The sequence below is a fragment of the Patella vulgata genome, chromosome 5, assembly GCF_932274485.2.
Source record: "Patella vulgata chromosome 5, xgPatVulg1.2, whole genome shotgun sequence".
Taxonomy (NCBI): domain Eukaryota; kingdom Metazoa; phylum Mollusca; class Gastropoda; family Patellidae; genus Patella; species Patella vulgata.
Genome location: NC_065883.2, coordinates 54959735 through 54981376, shown reverse-complemented (window position 1 = coordinate 54981376; position 21642 = coordinate 54959735). Strand labels below are relative to the sequence as shown.

The following is a 21642-nucleotide window of genomic DNA, read 5'->3' as shown; positions in this document are numbered from 1 at the left end:
TATTATTTTCCATACATGTTTTAAAACTGTTTAGTCTAGGGAATTCTTGTACTTAAAATCAGTTCATATTATGTCTACTAATCTACAATCCAGATAAACGGGGGCTTGATCTATAGAGGGCATATTGAATTTTTTTTTTTTAAATTTTGATCATGAAACTGTGATGGGGCAGATTGAACCACTGTCATTGGGTACTTTGAACAATGGTGATGGTTCAAATTCAATGTACCCCAGTGAATTATAGACTATATATCCTTTGATAATTTGTTTAGCCTAGGAAATTCTTGTACTTACAATCAGTTCATATATGTCTAATCTACAATCCAGATAAACAAGGGCATGATCCATTTTGATTTTTTTTAAAATTTTGATCATAAAACTGTGATGTGGCAGATTGAATTGAACCACTGTCCGAATTTAGACAGACTATTGGACAAATCTTGGTTTGATTCACTGTAAAAGTTGATTGGGATACCACTATCCCACCAAACTGCCAACTTAAGTGCAATTTACGGCGATTTGTAGGAGCCTAGGGAATCCGGACTCCTGCTTGTTTCGATCGTTGCACGGATGTCAAATCTGTGAAACACTGAGTGTTTGCAGATTAATTAGATAACGAAGAAACAAATGACGAGGATTGTGATCCAAATCCAGATCTACATGTATGTTTAACATGGAATTTCTACCACTGTTCAATGTGCCTCATTATGTGGTTAAACCTGCCCCGACTATTTTTGTACAGCGGGATACATTGAACCATTACGGTCAAGTGGATTAAAAAAAAGGTAAAAATTAATTTAATTGAATCTGATATACAATAGCAACTATGATATGTCTTCAAACAATACAATAAAGTAAAGAGATCTTCTAATAAAAATATTTGATAATGAAGGAGGACAACCATGTATGTGAAAAAAAAACTGGTTCAATGTGCCCCGGTCTCCCCTACCCCAATTTCTACGCTGCCTACACCATTGACGCTTGTTTGCCTTGTGCTGGCGAGTTAATGGAGGCACAACACGCGGTCGTCGCGCATGCAAATGGGCTGCATGTAGCCGCGATTTCTAATCGTTTGGGGTTTAACTCGAATTCCTGTAACTTGGTACAAGTTTACAGAAAGCTGATTGACCGTTTGTCTTCGTTTTCGTAGGACCTGTGTACGAATGTATCGATCCTGGGCCTGTGTATATGTAGTGGCTCTAGAACGACCTGAGCGAGGTCTATCATCGGCATTGTGTGTTTTTGGTACCGTTTCCACAGTCTGCTGATCACAGACTGTGACACATTCAGCATTCATGTCGGCTACTGCACATGTTGAAAAATTAAACGTAACACACTAAAGCAAAGATACGCCTAACAGTAAATCTTATGCAAGAACCGATATGAAAGCAAACATGGATAGGGAAAACCAGCACGCAGCAGTTTCCACCAACCCTTCCTTAAAGTGTCAAATTGACAATGAACCCCTCCCACGTGTATGGCGCTATTGCGTGTAGCACGTGCAGCTCAGTGGTTCTGTTGGCGCGACAAATTCTTCATCTGTGAACATACTCTCAAAGCATGTCAAGCGTCCATGACTATTAATCATATCACAACCTGCATAGGTATTTGCATTTCAATATCCCCTACTTTTTTTGAAGAGTATATAAAGAATAAAGAAAAATGCAGTTGTGGGGACTAATCTATACTATACAATTCAAAAAAAGTAGGGGATATTTGATTTTGGGGGCATAATACTAAAATATGCAAATGACTACGAAAAAAGTCACTATAGAACCTAACAGAAGAAACATTTCCAGTTACATGTGACGCCCAAACGCACCAATAGCTACCGCATGGAATGCATGTGATGCTTGGGATCATCATGGGGGTCCAACCCAAGATTTGCTCGACTCTGACTTTGAATGTTACAGTCATTGTGGCATTGAATTCCAGGGTGGAAACATCAGTTTAATTGTTTTAGTGACCAGAAAACAAATTTTGATATGCGTCGGCTTACCCAAAATGAAAGGTTACGTGCCCTTGGCATGCTACAGATCGGCACAACACAGGCGGTTGTGGCGCGGACGATGAATGTTTCTCAGTCTGTCATTAGCAGGCTATGGTCCAGATACCGTGATACACAATCTGTACAGGACAGACCACGCTCAGGTCGACCAAGGGCGACAACTCAAGGCCAGGATCGATTTATCCGTACCTTGGCCTTGAGAAATCGTGTCATCACAGCAAATCAGATCAGCGCTCGTCTTCAAACAGACACTGGTGTGAGAGTGAGTGGCCAGACGATTCGGAATCGACTGCATAGGGGTCACCTTCGCGCCCGACGTCCTCGCGTGATCCCTTGTTTGAGAGATCATCACATTCAGGCAAGACGTCGTTGGTGTAGGGATCGTCAACACTGGGATAATCGACGCTGGAGCAATGTGATGTTTTCAGATGAGTCAAGGTTCACTGTTGATTTTTTGGACAGACGTAGGAGGGTGTGGCGTCGTCGAAACGAGCGCTTCCAAGACGTTAACGTCATCAGACATGATCGATTTGGGGGTGGTTCTGTTATGGTGTGGGGGGGCATCACTGTTGCTGGAAGAACGGCTTTACTTGTTGTTGCAGGTCGTGTTACAGGCCAGTACTACCGGGACAACATCTTGGCAGTCCATGTTGTGCCGTTCGCACGACGTCATGGCCGCCGTTTCATCTTCCAGGATGACAACGCAAGATGTCACAGGGCCAGGATCGTTACAGGTTACCTCCAACAACAGAACATCACCACATTACCTTGGCCAGCACTGAGTCCCGACCTCTCCCCCATCGAGCATGTCTGGGACATGCTTGGACAGAGGTTACGTCAACGTCAACAACGTCCTGCCAATGTCCAAGAACTTGCTGCTGCGTTGCAACAGGAATGGGACAATCTGGACCAAAATGACCGTAGACGTCTCATTAGGAGTATGCCACGTCGGACCAATGCTTGTTTGGCAAACAGAGGAGGATTTACCCGTTACTGACTTGGTTGTGATGCTGTGGTAACTTTGCTGTTTGACCCCGGGTATCATTTTACCCTTATAATGGTCAGTCTGTGCCTTACTTAGTCTAACGATCATTTGGAATAAATCGATGAATGTGAACTTCATTTCATTTTGTCATTTGTTTCTTCGTCAGTTTCATTAGGTGACTTTAATAACACTTAAAAATCAAATATCCCCTACTTTTTTTGAATAGTATAATATTTGTGACTGTCGTTTGTCTGTCTGTCTGTTCGGGGTTGGCGGCTACACTAGGTCTGCCCCGAGTCTGAAATTTGGGGTATAGGGGTAGCTCGGACCGGGGAGTAACATAGGTCAGGTGGCGTTTAGGGGTGATGACCCCCGAGCGAAGCCGGGCATTCTTCTAGTCTAACATAAAAAAAAAGAATCCTACTACGGTAATACAATCTTTAGAAAATTCTTCTGTTTGACCAATCTATATAGAATCCTTATGTTCGGAGCAATCTATAGAAAATCTTGCTGAACAAAACTCCTGCTGTAACGGCTAATTTGATAAAAAAAAAAACAAATCCTGCTGTGATGGATAATCTAAAGAGAAATCCTGCTGTGATGGATAATCTTGGGACCAATCAATGGAAAATCCTGCTATGAGAACCAATCTTAACAAAACTCCCGCTATCATGGTGGCTATTCTGACGAAATAATCTGCTATCATGGCTAATCTGACGAAAAATCCTGCTGTGATGGATAATCTAAAGAAAAATCCTGCTGCTTGAACCAAACTATAGAAAATCCCGCTGTGGCGAGCCAAACTGAACAAAGCTCCTGATGTGATGGATAATCTAAAGAAAACTCCTGTTGTAGGAATGTAGGGGATGATCTGAATAAAACTCCTGCTGTGAGGAGGGGGGAATCTGCTGGAAAACCCTGCTATGAGGGCTTATCTACAGAAAAAATCCGCTGTGGGGGCTATGAACAAAAACTTCTAAGGAAAATCCTGTTGTTGGGACCAATGACGGCAATGAAGAAACCACTGTTGTTGTGACCAATGAAGAAACCACTGTTGTGGTGACCAATCTGAATAAATAATCATGTCGTGGGGGCCAAACTAAATAAAAAAAAAATCCTACAGTGAGAGCCAGTCTAAGATATAAATATGATGTGTGTGTGTTAGGAAGGGGAGGGGGTCTATAGAAAAATTAAAATAAACACTAGCTTTATTTTAATTTTAATTCGGTGCTTCAAAGTTTGTTTTTTTTTGGGGGGGGGGGGAATCATTTATGACGTAAGGTTGAAAACAAGGTTGTCAAAGGGTGTGATAAAATTAAGTCTATAGCAGGAAAACGGGTTTCTGAAATTTATATCGTTTCGTAGTCAATGTGGTCTGTCTCCAGTTGTTCAAATTATTTCCCTTGATATTTCCAAGGTGAAGGCTGACAGCTGTCAATCTTCTGGTCGCTAAAAATACTCGTCATATTGCGAGACACAGATAAGCCAAGTATTCGCCAACCTTTTTTTCAACAAAACACAACTTAATGCCCGTAGGCATACAAGGTGTGTATGATTATTTATACATTTTGAAGTTTACATGATAATAATTTAATGTTCATTATTACCTTTTGTTTCAGCTGATGACCGACTTATAAATATATACAAATTCAAGAAATTGGCTCAGCAGCTGAGTCAACAAACAAATAGGCTAATGTAATGTTTATTTATAAATACTAAGTCGATAAAACAACAGTGCAACAACATAAGATCTAACAGCTTTTAAAATCGACTTACAGGAAATAATACATCAATATATAGTACAGATCATGCAGACAAAACATAAAACAAACACAAAGTACAAAGTTACACAAAGCAATGCATGTCAAAAGCAATTTTAGAAATAAAACTTAGCCTACAGAAAAAAAAAGTTAAAAAAGAAAAAGAATAAGGAAGCAAACTTAGGCCTATTAAAGGAGCTAGATCTAAATGTTATTCTCTGGCAAGTAAATGGACACAATGGGTTGCAACACATATAATAATGTATTATGAATAAAGCCTAAAAAATTCAATCATTTCTGTTTGACCTTATATTTTTAATCATTTTTATGTTCCGCAAAATATGCAAAGAGCCCAAATTGAATTGAGTCTTTGATGTCTGGTTATTCCAGTCGACATTGGTAGTAATCTCCTGTGGGATATGTTCAGCCTCATTCATTGAGTCGCTTCATTACAAATTTTCATTGTGTTTTAAATATCAGAAGCCCATCTTTTCACGAGAATAACATCAATGGGAATTTAAATTGACCAATAAGTTAAGTTTGCAATGTCGAAGACTGGATGATATTGAGTTAAAGACTTGACTCCTTTAAACATAGCAAATGAAAAGCAAATATAGAAAAATACTTACTACACTCACTCCAACATGGAGTTTATTTTGAAAATGAACATGAATCCATGTCCCATTTACATAAAAATTAAGATTATTTAAATTCAATTCCTCCCGGCAGACTGGTCCAAAGTTTAGACACTCCATATAAAAACGAGTGTAGACCGTACTTATTAGTTCCATGGACCTTATTAATGTATTATAAGGTCCATGGTAGTTCTCACGCAAGGTATTTCAGCTTAGTTGCTATATATCTAAAATTATATTTATTCAGGGTATAAAAATTAAAAAAAAAAAAATCTTATTCTCATCAAATGGTGCATCTGTTACATCTGCCAGCAGCACTAATTTGAACAAATTTATTATGGAAATGGCAAGTCAGGTCAGTAACTATGGGCATAGTATCATTACTACATTACTACTAGTTTATTACGTGCAGTACACACGTCTGGGTAGCATGATTCACCCAAACCTACCAAAATTCACCATTATTTCAACTTCTACATGTAAGACAATAATTTATATCGATATTTGATAATATGCCATTTTTTATGCCAAATTGTCATTTGTAATTTACAATCGTAACATTTTGGTGTCAAAATGCCCCTCAATGAGTCAAAATATGACTTCACAGCAAATTTGACAGCTGTAACCAAATCCACAATAATTTAACTCATATCACAGTAATTTATATCGATATTTGATAATATACTGGTCTTGATGCTAAATTATCATTTTGAAATTATAATAGCAACGTTTTTGTGTCAAAATTCCCCCCAAAAATGCGATTTCCCTGCTCCGGAAACTTTCGAATTTCGAGATACATTAGAGTGGATCCGGACTATCTCTGAGTTTAAACCGAAAATGAAGATTCAAAAAGTTGTATAACTTTCAAAATAATAAAAAATCAGTATGCTGACATAGAAAGTAACAAATTTTGTGTAGGCCTTTTGTTGTATTTTGTACCACCAAATGATTCTGAATCATACTTCAATCATATTGTCTAGTTGGAGTAAGTATAATGTATTATCTTTTGACTGCTTGGTATTTTATGTTTGTAGCCCCACTACCAAAAAATGTTCTGAGTGCACAAACAAAAGTGGTAGTGACAAATACTTCCTTCCTTTATGTAATCTCATGAGTCCTTTTCTTATGAACTATTTCCTTTGAATCAACCAATTTCATAAAGGCAATGATTAGCACTAATGGACCCACAGAAAGTTTGTGGAAAAAAAACTTAAAAGATACATTATGTAAGATTTAGATAAAGAGCTAGCCATTCTTGCTCTAATAGTTCGAAAATAGATCATGTAAAATGAATAACTTGAAAATTTAATTCAAATTACTCTATTGCAAGTGAAGATATTAGCCTTTGAAGGGTTGACAAGACCTGTGCAATAATTTCAACCACCGTACTGTTTGTTCAAAGCTAAGTCTCGCTCCTCCATTTTTAGATTAAATCAAAATATGTCTGAACCGTTCTAATCTATTGAGAGTTGATTATGACCTGGATCCGTTAATTAATGTCTAATCAATAATTCAGAAAACATTTCAGGCCTAAAGAAAGACCTGCAATAGGCAGATTTAGCTCTTGCATAATGTATGTTTAATAAATTATAAACTACAGACATCACAGAAGTGACATTTTAAAAATAAAAGAATGATGTGCCTACAGACATGCATATATATTTTTTTTCAATCAATCGGTAATAAAACTCACTAAAATAATTATTGTAATTCAAACTTTCTCCCGTGATTATTGTTTTTGGTGAAAATATTAAAACACTGAGAATAGAACCACCACTACATGTAGTTTAATCACTTTGTAATTTTAATGTATATTTTTTTTCATTGTATTTTTGTTCTTTTTTTTATAGTATTCATAAAGTTTACAGATGAAAAATGAATGTTCAACAGGAGAAAACAACCCTTTTAGGAACACAAAGTGTTGAATTTTCTGGGCAACATAGATGTTTATGCAATCGTACTGTAAAATTATGCGTTATACCATTAATTCTGATAGCATTGGCTGTAGGTTGTGGTTTAGCATTAAATTATTATTTACCACGTCATCAACCAGCACATCATGTACCTTCTCATAAATGTACAGATTTCTGTACGTAAGTATGGTTTATCTATTTATACATTTACGTTGCAAATTTGTAATCACATACAGTATAAATACATGTAAGACCAGTCTTGAGGTTCTAGATAGAAAAGAATTCATTTAATTGTACATGTATCTATATACTCCTAGAGGCAGCATACAATTACAAACATGACAGTAAATACATAAATATTACGACATAATTAAATGGTGTTTAACATCCTACTTTTCTAAGAAAAAATGAGATTGGGTTTAATGTCCTACTGTTCTGCACCAACTGAGCTAATGTAGACGACCCACTTTTCTGCACCAACTAGGCTAATTAATACAGTTTGATTATGCTATGATGAAAGTTTTCACCAGACAGCAATTCGATTTCAACTGTCAACATGTATGAAACTCAGAGTATAGATTCATTATATCAACACCTTGACTAAGTTCGATGATGATAATTTTCTGCATAGGCTAAGTACTAATTAGCAATTTGATTGGTCAAGATTTTGGAACATAACAGCTCTGCTTTTAATTGCGGTAGAACGATAAAACTTCATGGTGTAGATGTTCAATGATTATCATTTTCTGCTAAAGATAAACTGAGCTAAGGAACTTCATTGGTCAATGCTTTGGGACTAGATAACTTTGATTGTAACTGATGGAGAGTAATGAAACTTGCTTAGTACTTTTTAAAAAGATACATGTGCAATTAATTAGTATGTGCCATCTATTTATTTTGGGATATCGGCGGGACAGATCAGCCTCAGCATTGACTTGTTAATATTAACATGCATATCCCGTTCCCACCCGGATTTCCTACAACATGTACATGTACATATATAAGATACTAGATTAATTATATGGGTTGGGTTTGTTAATAATTGGTCTCAGAGTCACCCAGAAATGTATATATATGGAGCCTAATATAGGCTGTAAACTAAAATCTTAGTACTGTATGTAGTAGTTATTAGCACACTTTGCGAGGTGTATCAGTGCAGATCAGGACAGTTTTGGTTGAGGGGCCAGCCGAGGCGATCCCCGACCAAAACTGTCCTGATCTGCACCGCTACACCGAGGAAAGGTGCTAGTAAGTCACTTACATCACATTTCTATCGAGTATTGTGAAGCGAAATGTAAAAAATAGTAGTTATTATCGAGTCGTGTCAAGCGAAATGTGACAAATACTTTCTGCTCTTTCATTTATCCCTTTCTGTGCCTCACGTTACATTTCGCGGTAGAATGATTTCGCAGTGGAGAAACGACATGAGTAGTATTTACACGTGCGTTACCCTGAGCGTAAAACAGTCACGTGTTTTTCTTTAGACTGCACTGCCACTCCGAATTGAAAGACGAAGTTGTTTTGACGAAGTCAGTGAACATTAAGCCAACCACGTCGTCAAAACAGCTTATCACTGGCGTAGAGAACTGCAATTATATTAAACATAATGTAAAGGGCACTGCACAACGTGTGAATCCTGGTGAAGTGTGCATCGGTGGATGGTTGGTCCGTTGAAATTTATTTGTAATAAAATTAATGACTTTCTAGGCGTTTGTTTTCATCCTGCTTATATAAAAGTGTTCGTTTGTCGGAAATGTACAGTACTCTTTATGTAAAGCGTACTGTTCATTTCTGATACACGGATACTTTTATGCCTGTATTGGAAATAAACAGGGCAGTTTTATCAAAGGTTGCCACTGGCAACGGGGTAGAAGTGGGATGTAATCTTAGTTTTGTTCATTTGAATACAGTACAATGGATACATGTAACATTACATACATTTATGTAAGTTAATATGGTTTAATAAGAGCATCACCCCAAGATCCACGACTGATTTATTAATTAATACATTTACAAGTAGATTATCACGGGGATGCCTACAACTGGTCTGTATATTTTTTCTTGTAGATTAACACTGGTCGAAACCATTCCACAAAATCTTACTTTCGGACAGAATGAAACTATCCATGTTCCAACTGGTCAGTCTCTGTTAGATTTGATTAATATAGCTGAGCACACTATAGAAATAGCATCTTATTATTGGACATTAAGAGGAATAGATTTATCTTATCATGATGATACATCAAAGGAGGTTAGAGCCATCAAAGCTATTATCAGATATTCTATTTCCCCTTGTTTTGGTGTCCCTATATAATAGTGACTCATTCAATATTCAGTATTACTCAAACTCTGGGTCAATTGATATTGAAAATTCCATTAAATCTCTTTAAATGTTTTGATTATCCCAGACGCGGATCCAGGGGGGCCGTGCCCCCCCCCCCCCAGCCTAAGTGAGACTGGTCATCACTGTTCAGACCAGCACCTACAGCCAGCAATGGGATTCCCAGATTTTAGTTTCTGTTTAATGAGGCCGCGACGAAGACTCTGGGGACTACACCAAACCACTAATGCATGCGGCACTCTGATGATTACCCTTTGCTCCAATGTATGCCCCCCCCCCCTCGACAAAATCCTGGATCCGGGCCTGTATCCAGACAGCCCAAAGCCTATATGACAGTTGGATTTATTTGAAATAGAAGTGCCGGTAAACATGCCCAGAATGTGATTGTCAGAAGTTTCACATTTTTTATATTTTATTCATTGCCTAGTATTGAAATGATATCTGTAATGCACATTTTGTAGGCTAAATCATCATGTTAGTCACAGTACATAAACAAGCCAGCAGTAGATGCTATAATAGTTTTTGATCCAACAATTTTTTTATTGTGTATTCAGCTACAGTCACATTTGGGGGTTATAAGTGGTCAATTTGTATGAGACTCAACAGCTTCTGTAATAGAATGTTCTGGGTTCAAATTCCAACATGAGCAGAGTAGAACCTATAGGATTGTTCAAGCCTGGTTCTCAGGTGTTAGTGACAGCACCTATTGGGCTAAAATGGAAAGTGTTCTTAGTAATTTGGATGGTATTGAAAACCAAGGTTCAATCCCTGTACACATTGGGGTGCATGTATAAAAAAACCTGAAGAAGAGTAAACAACAAATATTCCCCTCAAATTGTTCCCATAACCATTGAAACATTATTAAAGTGCAAAATTTTGTTCAAACATTTTGTAGATGTATTTATTTATATTTATAAATTACATGCTTTTCCATTTCGCTCTACTTACATGTGTGACATGAATGGTATATGTGGTAGTTGTAAACTTTTTATTTCAGGGTGAAAGATTATTTGATGCTTTGATGAATGCTGGTCAGAATAGAAATATTAAATTAAAGATAGTTCAGAATGTTCCGTCTAAAGACTATAATGATAATGATACAGCTTTATTAGCAAGTCAAGGTAGATAGTAATTAAGACTTTTACCCGCTGAAGTTGTGATTTATGCATCACTCTAAAACAAAAATCATATTCTGATTATTAATAAAAGAATCAGATTGTCAAATTTGCAAATCATTTTAAATGTGAACTGAGGATTCAATGGTCAGAATTATGCAATTGTAAGTTTTTGAATATATTTTAACGGACTTGAGAATTTTACCTGTCAGTGAATTTACATACCACTGAAATTAGCATTTTCTAAAAATTGATTTTTATGATATTTGAAACGAGTATACCAGTACATGTATGCACAGTAGAACTATTTTCTTTTTTGTTACCAATTGTAAAAGGAATATTAAGTGAAATATTTTGTTTGAACAGGTAAAGCTGAAGTAAGAACTATTAATTTTACTAGATTAATAGGAAGTGGTATTATACATACCAAGATGTGGTTAATAGATAGAAAGCATTTCTATGTTGGCAGTGCTAATTTAGATTGGAGATCTCTTACACAGGTAAAACATATTGGCAAACTGACACATATTGATAGTTTATGGTTTTATTGTATCTTATTAAGATTAATTGTACTAGGGTTTATATCCTCGGCATCCACAACCTAATGTGTGTTATTTGTTCATTTTAACTAAAAATGCTTGTATCTCAGCAATAGATAGGAAGATGTTTTGGCACAATCTGATTTTGGCTTCCACAATGTGAGTCTAAAGTCAAATCAGAAAAAGATATTGACAAAAACAATCAGTTATCAAAATGTTAGTATAACAAACTCATGATCAGACATGTCAATACTTTAAACACTTTAATTATCTTGCACTTCTTGTTGTATTGGATGGCATTTTGCGATGTCTTTTCTCCAATCATCACTTTGTTACCAACTCATTTACACGACTCATGTAGTTAAACTCTAAAATCATTGTTTTAATATTTTTAGGTGAAAGAATTAGGTGTGATAGTCAGAAATTGTTCTTGTTTAGCTACAGATATGGGTAAAATCTTTGATGTTTATTGGCAGCTAGCTGTTAATGATGCTACTATACCAAAACAATGGAATCCACAATTATCTACATTTATTAATGATGCTAATCCAGAATTTGTACAATATAATAACACCAAGGGTACTTTATATCTCTCGGTAAGCTTCTTTTGTCTGTTCAGTGGGTTAAGTAATTACTTAGTCTAATGAGAGCTCTTTAGGTCATAGGGTATGTCATTGCATCAAGTGACTTGCGTGTGACAAGGAGTCGGGTGGCCTGTCCATCCTCATGGGTTTTCTCCCTGTTCTCCAGTTTCCTGCAACTGCTTAAAGATACATTCCCGGGTACAAACTGGGCGATTTGATGATATATTTGGACTAAAAACAAATTCGAACTAATTAATTTATCATAATTTTGCTTCAAATCCTTCTCAAAACATTGCAATTGTCCGGGAATACCCTGGCTATAAAAAATCGATCAAAAGAGGTCATGTTTGTGTCACGTGACTTACCTCTCTCAGTACCTAGCAACGCAAGCGATGTCAGAGGAGAATTCATTGCATACACCACAAGACGATGTTGTCTTTAATCGCTGACTATTTATTACAAATATCGAAGCCTAATTAAATTTTCGGATTATCCACTGCCCGCGTCTTTTTCCGTGATTTTTATCTCAGAAAGTGTTGTACGTCTAATTCTTCATAAAGTTTATAAAAATGTACATCAAGCGCTCAGTCTCCGCGTGCAACCTTCGATGTCACGCGTGCAGACACTCCAAATCGTCGGGCTGTCGATTAGGGAAACCCTTACATTTTTTGTCCTGTATGCGCTCCATGAATGTTTTTCAGGGAATCCAGTATTTTTGTAGTAAGATTAGATATTTCTACTTTCCATATATACCAAAATTTCCATACTTTTATTGGAAATAACCACCCGATAAATACTTTTCTGGGAATGTAGCTTTAAGACCTCCATGTGCAAGCAAATTAATGTATATTAGACATTATTTCTCTATTCTTGTCTGTTCACAGGATTACCATTTCTCATTTCACTAGTTCACACCAAACCTAAAAAAAAAAGCATTGGTTGTACCTAACATTTTGATTTTACATTATTCAATTAAGCTTGCTTGCAATAACCTGTATAAAAAGGACAGGCCTCTTTGATTTCTGTGAAGAACTGAGAGTTTTTGTATTGTTTTATAGAGTTCACCACCACAGCTGTGTCCACCTGGTAGAACTACAGATATTGATTCTATATTAAGTGTTATTAAAAATGCTAAATATTTTGTTAGTGTTGCTGTAATGGATTACTTTCCCACTACACTCTATTCATATCCCAGAAAGTAAGTACTACCTGATATACATTTCACAGAAAGTAAGTACCACAGTGTATACATTTCAAAGAAAGTACTTACAACACACTATACTTTTCACAGAATGTAAGTACAGTATATCTATATACATTATTAGTGCATAGAGAGTAAACAATACTATTGACATTAGTGAAAGAAGATTTCAATGAAGGAAAATTACATTTGTTTGTTTTGTTAAGCAATACTTAAAAGTAGATTTCATAGAAAGGAAATACATTTGTTTGTTTTGTTGATAATTTTTGATGGACAGTAGCATAGAATAATAAAAGTTAGTCTTTCTGTGGGAACCTTATGGAAATGAAATAAACTCATCCTACTTTTCTATAGCTATGAGCGATGAGGGAAATTTTGCTGGGATCTTGGCATTTCGACCTATTTGCCTTTGAATTCCAACTTGTGAAGATCTTGTATTACATATCAAAGTTGAGTAATATTGGATTGTAATATGGTTGGAATTTATTGCAACAAAACTAACTTTTCTGTTTGTCCCAACATTACCATAGAATCAAATATTTTACTACTATTTTCCAATTTTCCCCATATCATATTTAGTTGGCAAAACAAACTGTGGATGTGTTGTAATAATACTATAATTATTTCAGATACTGGGCAATTATTGACGATGCTTTACGTGATGCAGCATTTAATCGGCATGTGAGTGTTCGTGTATTGGCTAGTTACTGGAATCATACTGCACCAGATATGTTGTACTTTTTACGATCACTACAGAGTATAAATATGCATATACCTGTAGGGAAAAGAAACAAAACATTACATGTCAATGTTGAAGTGGTTAGTATATATACTTTAATATGATCTAATGGCAAAATATTCCAGATGAAAAGACAATAATATACCATAAACAAAAAAATAAATAAACAGTCTACGAATAACATATGTTAGTCAGACAATTTATAATATTGACAATCCTAGGGTTAATTATGGCCATTTAAAGTTTGCATAACTTTCTATTGTCTTATACACAACACATTAAGCTCAAAATGACATCTAACCTAGGTTTTTAGTTTTAATCATTTAGATTATTATAGTAATGAACTATATAGTAATTACATGGTAGCTATATATTACTTACATAGTAACTATATTACTTACATAGCAACTATATATTACTTACATGGTATTAACATTCAAATTAACATCATATTTACATAAATTTTGTCTGACACAAATGTGATGTTATTCTGTTTTCTTTCCTTTATAAAGAAAATTCAAAATAAGTATGTAATGTCATTAATTTCTTCTTTTTTTTCCCCAGAAAATCTTCGAAGTTCCTGTGTATACAGAATCTCAACGTAAAATACCATATGCTAGAGTTAATCACAATAAGTATATGGTGACAGATAAACATGCTTATATTGGTGAGATAATATTTGATGTTTAAATAAATGTTTATAAGCAAACAGTTTATGTGGGAGTTTATTGATGTAACCCTGTTTGTCAGTACAACAGATTCAACATATTATTTGAATCGAAATGGTCTGTCAATAAACATCAGCAAGAAGCAATTAAAATTTGAGTAAAACTTAGTGGAGTAATCGGTAACGCAAAAAAGATTTACATGTATGGCCTGATCCGATTTTCAGAGTTTCTTACTATCTGTACTTAATGGTGCTATAGTCATTTCTCGGTAATGCTGGCGTCACGCTGTCCTGAAATTGACAGCAGATGGCCATACGAATATGGAATTTTGAATTTTGCACGAACCTGGTTAAAAAAACATTCAACAGTCGAAACAAGTGTAATGCGTACAGAATGTCATACTATGGCACCCAAACCACACACGAAGGTAATATGAAGATGTGAATTTTATATAGTAGTTTATACCGGCAGGCCACACGAATGCTACACAATGGCTCTGCAGAGTATCTGGCGTCACAATCTCTCAAAGTTGACACCAGATAGCCACACGATAAAGTAAATTCATCTCTGATCGTAAAAACATTGGACCATTCGTGAGGACATCTTAAGCCATCGTATGATTGCCTGTGAAGTTTTTCAAACTTTGGTAGCAACTTCGTGAGCACTGGGAAAATCATTTTTATGTTGGATTTGTGTGTTCATTTTGTCCTTGATAAGGTCATTTTGAGGGCATTGCGAGGGTTTCATATAGTCGTGTGTTGCCTTTTTAAGATTCTTGGTTGCTTCGTATGGAGAACAAGCGGTTGCCAATCAAGATTCGCCCACATTTTGCAGACGATGGACAAGCTAAAAAAAATGTGATTATACTTACAATCTGGGGCCATAATCCAGGAAGTTACTGTCCAATAAGCCCAAACATCGAAGGGCACCGAGGTGGTTGGTTACAAATAAAAATTTCAAGTTTCATCAAAATCGGATAAAAATTGTGACCTCTAGAGGGTCCACAACCTTGGTATTAAATACTTTTACACTATTTACGTACAGGGAGCGGCCATTTTGTTCGGTAGTTTCTGTCCGATTTTCAGAAAATTTGAACTCAACCATCATTGTGGTGTAACGGTGATACATTCAAATGTTTTTGTCCCCCGCCTTTCGAAGAAAGCAGGGGACTATTAAAATGGGTTCGTCCGTCTGTCTGTCTGTCTGTCTGTCTGTCTGTCCGTCTGTCTGCCCGTCACACTTTTTGGGACACAATAACTCTCTTCCTAATTGAGCTAGAATGTTCAAACTTGGTGTATGTGTTTATTAGGTCAATGCCTTGATGGAGTTCGAAGATGAGCATTTTCCGCTTAGGGTAAGCAGAGATAAGCAATTTGATTGGTTGATGCTTTGGGACACGATAACTCTCTTCCTAATTGGGCTAGAATGTTCAAACTTGGTGTATGTGTTGATTAGGTCAATGCCTTGATGGAGTTCGAAGATGAGCATTTTCCGCTTAGGGTAAGCAGAGATAAGCAATTTGATTGGTTGATGCTTTGGGACACGATAACTTTTAATTGAGCTAGAATGTTCAAACTTGGTGTATGTGTTTATTAGGTCAATGCCTTGATGGAGTTCGAAGATGAGCATTTTCCGCTTAGGGTAAGCAGAGATAAGCAATTTGATTGGTTGATACTTTGGGGCACGATAACTCTCTTCCTAATTGAGCTAGAATGTTCAAACTTGGTGTATGTGTTGATTAGGTCAATGCCTTGATGGAGTTCGAAGATGAGCATTTTTAAATTATTATAGTGAGAACTGCCAACTCGTTATCGAATCTTCCATAATGTATCTTTAAGTGAGAGGGATGAAACTTGGTGTATAGTTTCATTACATCAATACCTTGATTAAGTTCGATAATGAGCATTTTCTGCTCCGGGTAAGCAGAGCGATAAGCAATTTGATTGGCCGAGACTTTGGAACACAATAACTCTCCTTCTAATGGAGTTAGAATGTACAAACTTGGTGTAGGTGTTTATGAGGTCAATGCCTTGATGGAGTGTGAAGATGAGCATTTTCAGCTTAGGGTAAGCAGAGATAAGCAATTTGATTGGTCGATGCTTTGGGACACGATAACTTAGTTCTAATTAAGTGAGAGTGATGAAACTTGGTGTATAGTTTCATTACATCAATACCTTGACTAAGTTCGATGATGAGAATTTTCTGCTTAGGCTAAGGAGCAAAAAGCATTTTCATTGGTCAAGACTTTGGAACACAAAAACTCTGCTTCTAATTGAGGTAGTATGTTTAAACTTAATATAGATGTTCGTCTTAACTGAGTTCAATGATTAACATATCGAGCTAAAGCTAAGCAGAGATACATGTAAGCAATTTCCTTGGTCGATGCTTTGGGACAAATTAACTTTGATTCTATCTGATAGAGAGTGATGAAACTTAGTGTATAGTTGATAATCAGTTTGATTGCTTGACACTTGAAAAAAATAGATGTGCGATTTATTAATATGTGTCATCTATTTATTTGAGGATTTCGGCGGGGGACATCAGCCTCACTGTTGGCTTGTTTTTTTTAAATCGGATAAAAATTGAGACTTCTAGAGGAACCACATGCCAAAAACACGGATTTTGCGTACAATCAGGGGCCATAATCCATGATAATATCGAAAGGAATCAAGATCTTTGGGTGAAAACGTGGGTGTATAAGAATGCTCAGTGGTACACGAATTCAAAACAAAAATGAAGTTTTGCTAGCCCTCAAGAAGTTGCTGCCGGAGCCATACAATGGCTTAAGATGCTCTTATGAATGGCCTGATGTTTTTACGATCAGAGCCGAATTTAAATATTTACTCTATCGTGTCTATCTGGGACAGTGTGACGCCCGCTTTAAGGAATATAACTTTGATAGTGTGTGGTCAAATAGTGTACTATAAGACAAGAAATTTATCTATCATGAAATGTGTCATGTGTTAAGAAATTAATGTGTCATAAACTTAATGTGTTGTGACATTCATGGTCATGAAAGTATGCAACAGGATGTGTGTGGAGATAAATATGTATTTTCTAAAATAAATAACTTCCTGTTATTTTAACACAAGTGTGACACCATAATGATATCATTGTTATCAACCAAATTGATTAACCTATCTTCTGATTAATCAAGGTTGATTGTTTTGAGGGTTGTAACATGTATTTGAAAATATCACTAGTTTCAGGATAGCAAATCCGTAGGCCTAATCCCATTTAAGGTATTTGTTGCTTGTTTGCATTAATTTCTTGTACCAATGTTTTATTCTTCACATCCATCATTCAATATATTGAAATGTTCTTGTATTATGATTTTCACAGGAACTTCAAACTGGTCAGGAGATTATTTTATCAGCACAGGCGGTATTGGTTTTATTCTCAACCAAACCAACATTAATAAAACTAGTGATAATCTACGACTACAGTTACACAATGTATTTGAAAGAGACTGGTATTCTATTTATTCTCATCCACTCGATAATTATATTACTGTATAGTGAGTAAATATATTACAGTGTTATCATTAGTTATGGTGCTGTATAGTGAGTAAATACAGTACACTGTATAGTGAATAAATATATTACAGGATAATCAGTAATATTAGTAATTATATTATTGATTAATCAGATTCTAAGTGTCTTCTTCTTTTTATCAATTTAAAGTGGCTTTATTCAGTCTCAGGGAAGATGTAGTGTCATTAGTGATGACAAGAAATCATAGAAGATTTGTGTAAATATATTAAGGTTATAAATTATCCAGATCTAATAATTTTGAGTGCCCTGCTGATTAAAGCACTGGCTCACTAATTGTGTCGGTGTTGGCCAAGAAAGTTCCAGTCTATGTGTGATTGGCAAGCACGGTAAAGATACGCTGCCATGACTTAGACCTTTCTCCTTAAACCCAACTGATGCACAAAAATACAAAATGAAATCCATTTTATTTTCATTTCATACAATTTTTTGTAAATGCCAAAGCTACCAAGGGTTAGCTGTCATTACTTGTTAATTATGTTAGTTTATACTGGCAGCAAGTATATGTCTTGACCTAATTTATGTTTTTCACACACCTTGCCAATATCCACAATAACACCTTTTAATGGTTTATTTTTAAACCATGTCTTGAATTTTTTTTATTAGTAATAAACTGTCGATTAACTTGATGTAAATATTAATTGACCAAATTAATTCTTGTTGGGATTTGTGCTCTACCCTTAATCCAATAACTGCTGCACTTTCACATCCACTACATTAAATGTTGATAAGAATATGCAAAAATGATTGGTATCACATGTTATTCAAAGTTTCTAACACTCTCAGTTACGTGATACTACAATGGTAACTATTCTGTTGAATAGAGCTTCTATTATCTTCATTTGTTTTCCTAGATATGTTAGTAGAATATTGAATATTTATATAGAAACATAAATGTTGAGCATATTTTATTATAGTAACATGTTCATATCACTTAGAATTTCAGAAACAATGTTATTTATTTTCATATCTGCTCAGCTTTTGAAATTTTAATACATGTTGTCTTACCACGAAATAAGTCACCTGTCAAAGACATACAGGCACAAAATTAGAATTTGGAAGTCAGAAATCCTCTAGTGCCTGTCATTTTGGCCTCAATTTATATACATCCACGTCAAAAGCTAAAGTTATCATTCGATTGACTGTAAATATATACAGAGTATTTAAAGAAGCTAAATCTCTATTCTTTGGCACCTACAAATGGATACAAATAGGTCACAATAATATTATACGAATGGATAAAAACTGATTTACATTCAATTGTTCCTGTTTTTTTACTATAAATTCTAATCAGTTATGTTAGGTGAAATATGCGAAGAGTCCAAATTGAATGGCAGTCTTTGGCATCTGGTTATTCCAGTCTACACTGGTGGTATTCTCCTGTGGGATATGTTTAGCCTTGTTGATCGAGTAGCTTCATTACAAATGGTGCTCGAAAGCATTTTGGCACGCCATTCTTGTGCCAATTCTAAAATGTTCAATTGGCACTCAAAAGCATTTTTGGAACACGATTCGTGAGCCAATTTTAAAATGTTGATTTTGTCTTAAATATTGGGGAGCCACGGTGGCTAGGTGGATTTTCCGACGGGGTTTCCCCTTGTCAGTGGTGCAGAACGGAGGGCCTGACAAGGACAGCTGTCTAGTCCTTCGGATGATACGGAAAACCGAGGTCCCGTGTATACATTGGAATGCACGTAAAAGATCCCTTGGCAGTTGGAATTCGATATAAGAGTAGGCGATAGTGCCGCTGTCCGGGCAAAATTTCCCTCACAGCACACTGTTTGGCGTATGCCCGTCTTCATTAGCCCAGTATAGGAGCAGAACAGTAGGACGTTAAACCCCATTTCATTTCATTTCATTTCTTATTGACTTAAAGACTTGCCTCCTTTAAATTCATGAGACAAAGGAGCCTTTTGATTTCCAATAATTACTCTCAGATTTATGGCTTTTTATCTATTTGAAAAATTTTGTGGACATTCTAGAGGATAGAGTTATCATCCAATTGACCTGAGATTTATACAGTGTTTATGTTTCTATGACAATTGTTTCTAAAATTTACTGTATGATTTGTTACCCTTGATTAGTTTTTAGTGTCTTGTAAATCCTTTCATTACCTACAACAAAATAAAAACATGATAACCTCTGTGGACTGCTCAGATGACTTGGTTGCTTTGGCAACCTATCTTAAAAATAATAAGTCCACTAATAATGCTTCAATAGTGACTGAAAGGTTGTCCGGTACAGTTAAAATTGTTAATGCAAGCCTATACACCAGTTTTATTTATTAAAATCCCTTTGTATATATGGGTAGTATTGGGCAATGTGCCATGAATTAAACTGTGCTATGTATTCATTTTAGCTTTATTTGTAATGAATGTACAGTATATTTATATTCCTAAATTTTCTTAAGACTACCAGAATATGTAGACAGGGCAAAGAGATCCTTCTCCTTTTTCTATAACCCGGTTTCGAAGAAAACTGAGGACTATTAATATGGGTTCATCTGTCTGTTTTCACACTTTTTGGAACACAATAACTCTGTTTCTAATTTTGGTAGAATGTTCAAACTTGGTGTAGGGATTAATTGATGCATTTTCTGCTATGGTTAAGTAGAGATAAGCCACTGGACACAATAACTTTGATTCTAATTTAGTAAAAGTGATGAAAGTTGATTTGTAGTTTCATTACAAGTTCGACTTGAGTTCGATGATGAGCATTTTCTGGTAAGGTTAATCAGAATGTTAAACAATTTATCCATTTATTTTGTGATGAAGATATCATCCTCACTGTTGGTTTGTTTATTTTATTTTAAATATTAAAATAATGAATATGTAAATACTCAACTATTTGTGTATATTTTTTACTAAATTGTTTTATTGTTGCAATTGGTTAATGCATTAGTTAGTGCTCTTCATTTTTCATTGAAATTTTAAGATTTCAGCAAACGACCATTTGAATCAAATTTTCTGTGATCTGTCATATTTGTTTCCATAATTTTTTTTTTAACTTAATTTTTATATTTTGTTATATTTGTTTGCTTATTATGTGTCATATTTTTTGAATTATTTTCATTCTTGTAGTGACAAAGAGTAGGCTTACCTCTGTGGATGGTTTTCTCCAATACTAATGACCCATGCACACAGACCAATTATTGAAATAAAGATATATACATGTTCCTGTTTCTCTTCTACTCAGTATCTGTTAACTCCAAAATGTTGCACTCTTCCCAGAGTGAATGAAATGAAATGAAATAAAATGAATGAAATGAAATGGAGTTTAACGTCCTACTGTTCTGCTCCTAACCTGGGCTAATGAAGACGGGCATACGCCATACAGTGTGCTATGAGGGAAATTTTGCCCGGACAGCGGCACTACGGCCTACTCTTATATCGAATTCCAACTGCCAAGGGATCTTTTACGTGCATTCCAATGTATACACGGGACCTCGGTTTTTCGTCTCATCCGAAGGACTAGACAGCTATCCTTGTCAGGCCCTCCGTCCTGCATCACTGACAAGGGGGAACCACGCCGGAAAATCTGGATGAACTTTCTCGGCCAATGCAGGGATCGAACACCCGACCTCCAGGCTAGCGAGCTAGCGTC

General features: G+C 35.7%; 1 protein-coding gene across 1 annotated transcript; it reads left to right on the top strand.

The window, feature by feature from the left end:
* The first annotated feature begins 4381 nt into the window (after positions 1-4381).
* Positions 4382-21214, top strand: LOC126821120 (5'-3' exonuclease PLD3). Its single transcript, XM_050549452.2, has 10 exons — positions 4382-4538; positions 7239-7481; positions 9369-9552; positions 10640-10763; positions 11124-11257; positions 11692-11892; positions 12939-13078; positions 13711-13900; positions 14385-14487; positions 17831-21214. The coding sequence occupies exons 2-10, from the start codon at positions 7264-7266 to the stop codon at positions 18004-18006; spliced, it is 1470 nt and encodes a 489-aa protein (XP_050405409.1). The 5' UTR covers positions 4382-4538; positions 7239-7263; the 3' UTR covers positions 18007-21214.
* Positions 21215-21642: the final 428 nt, after the last annotated feature.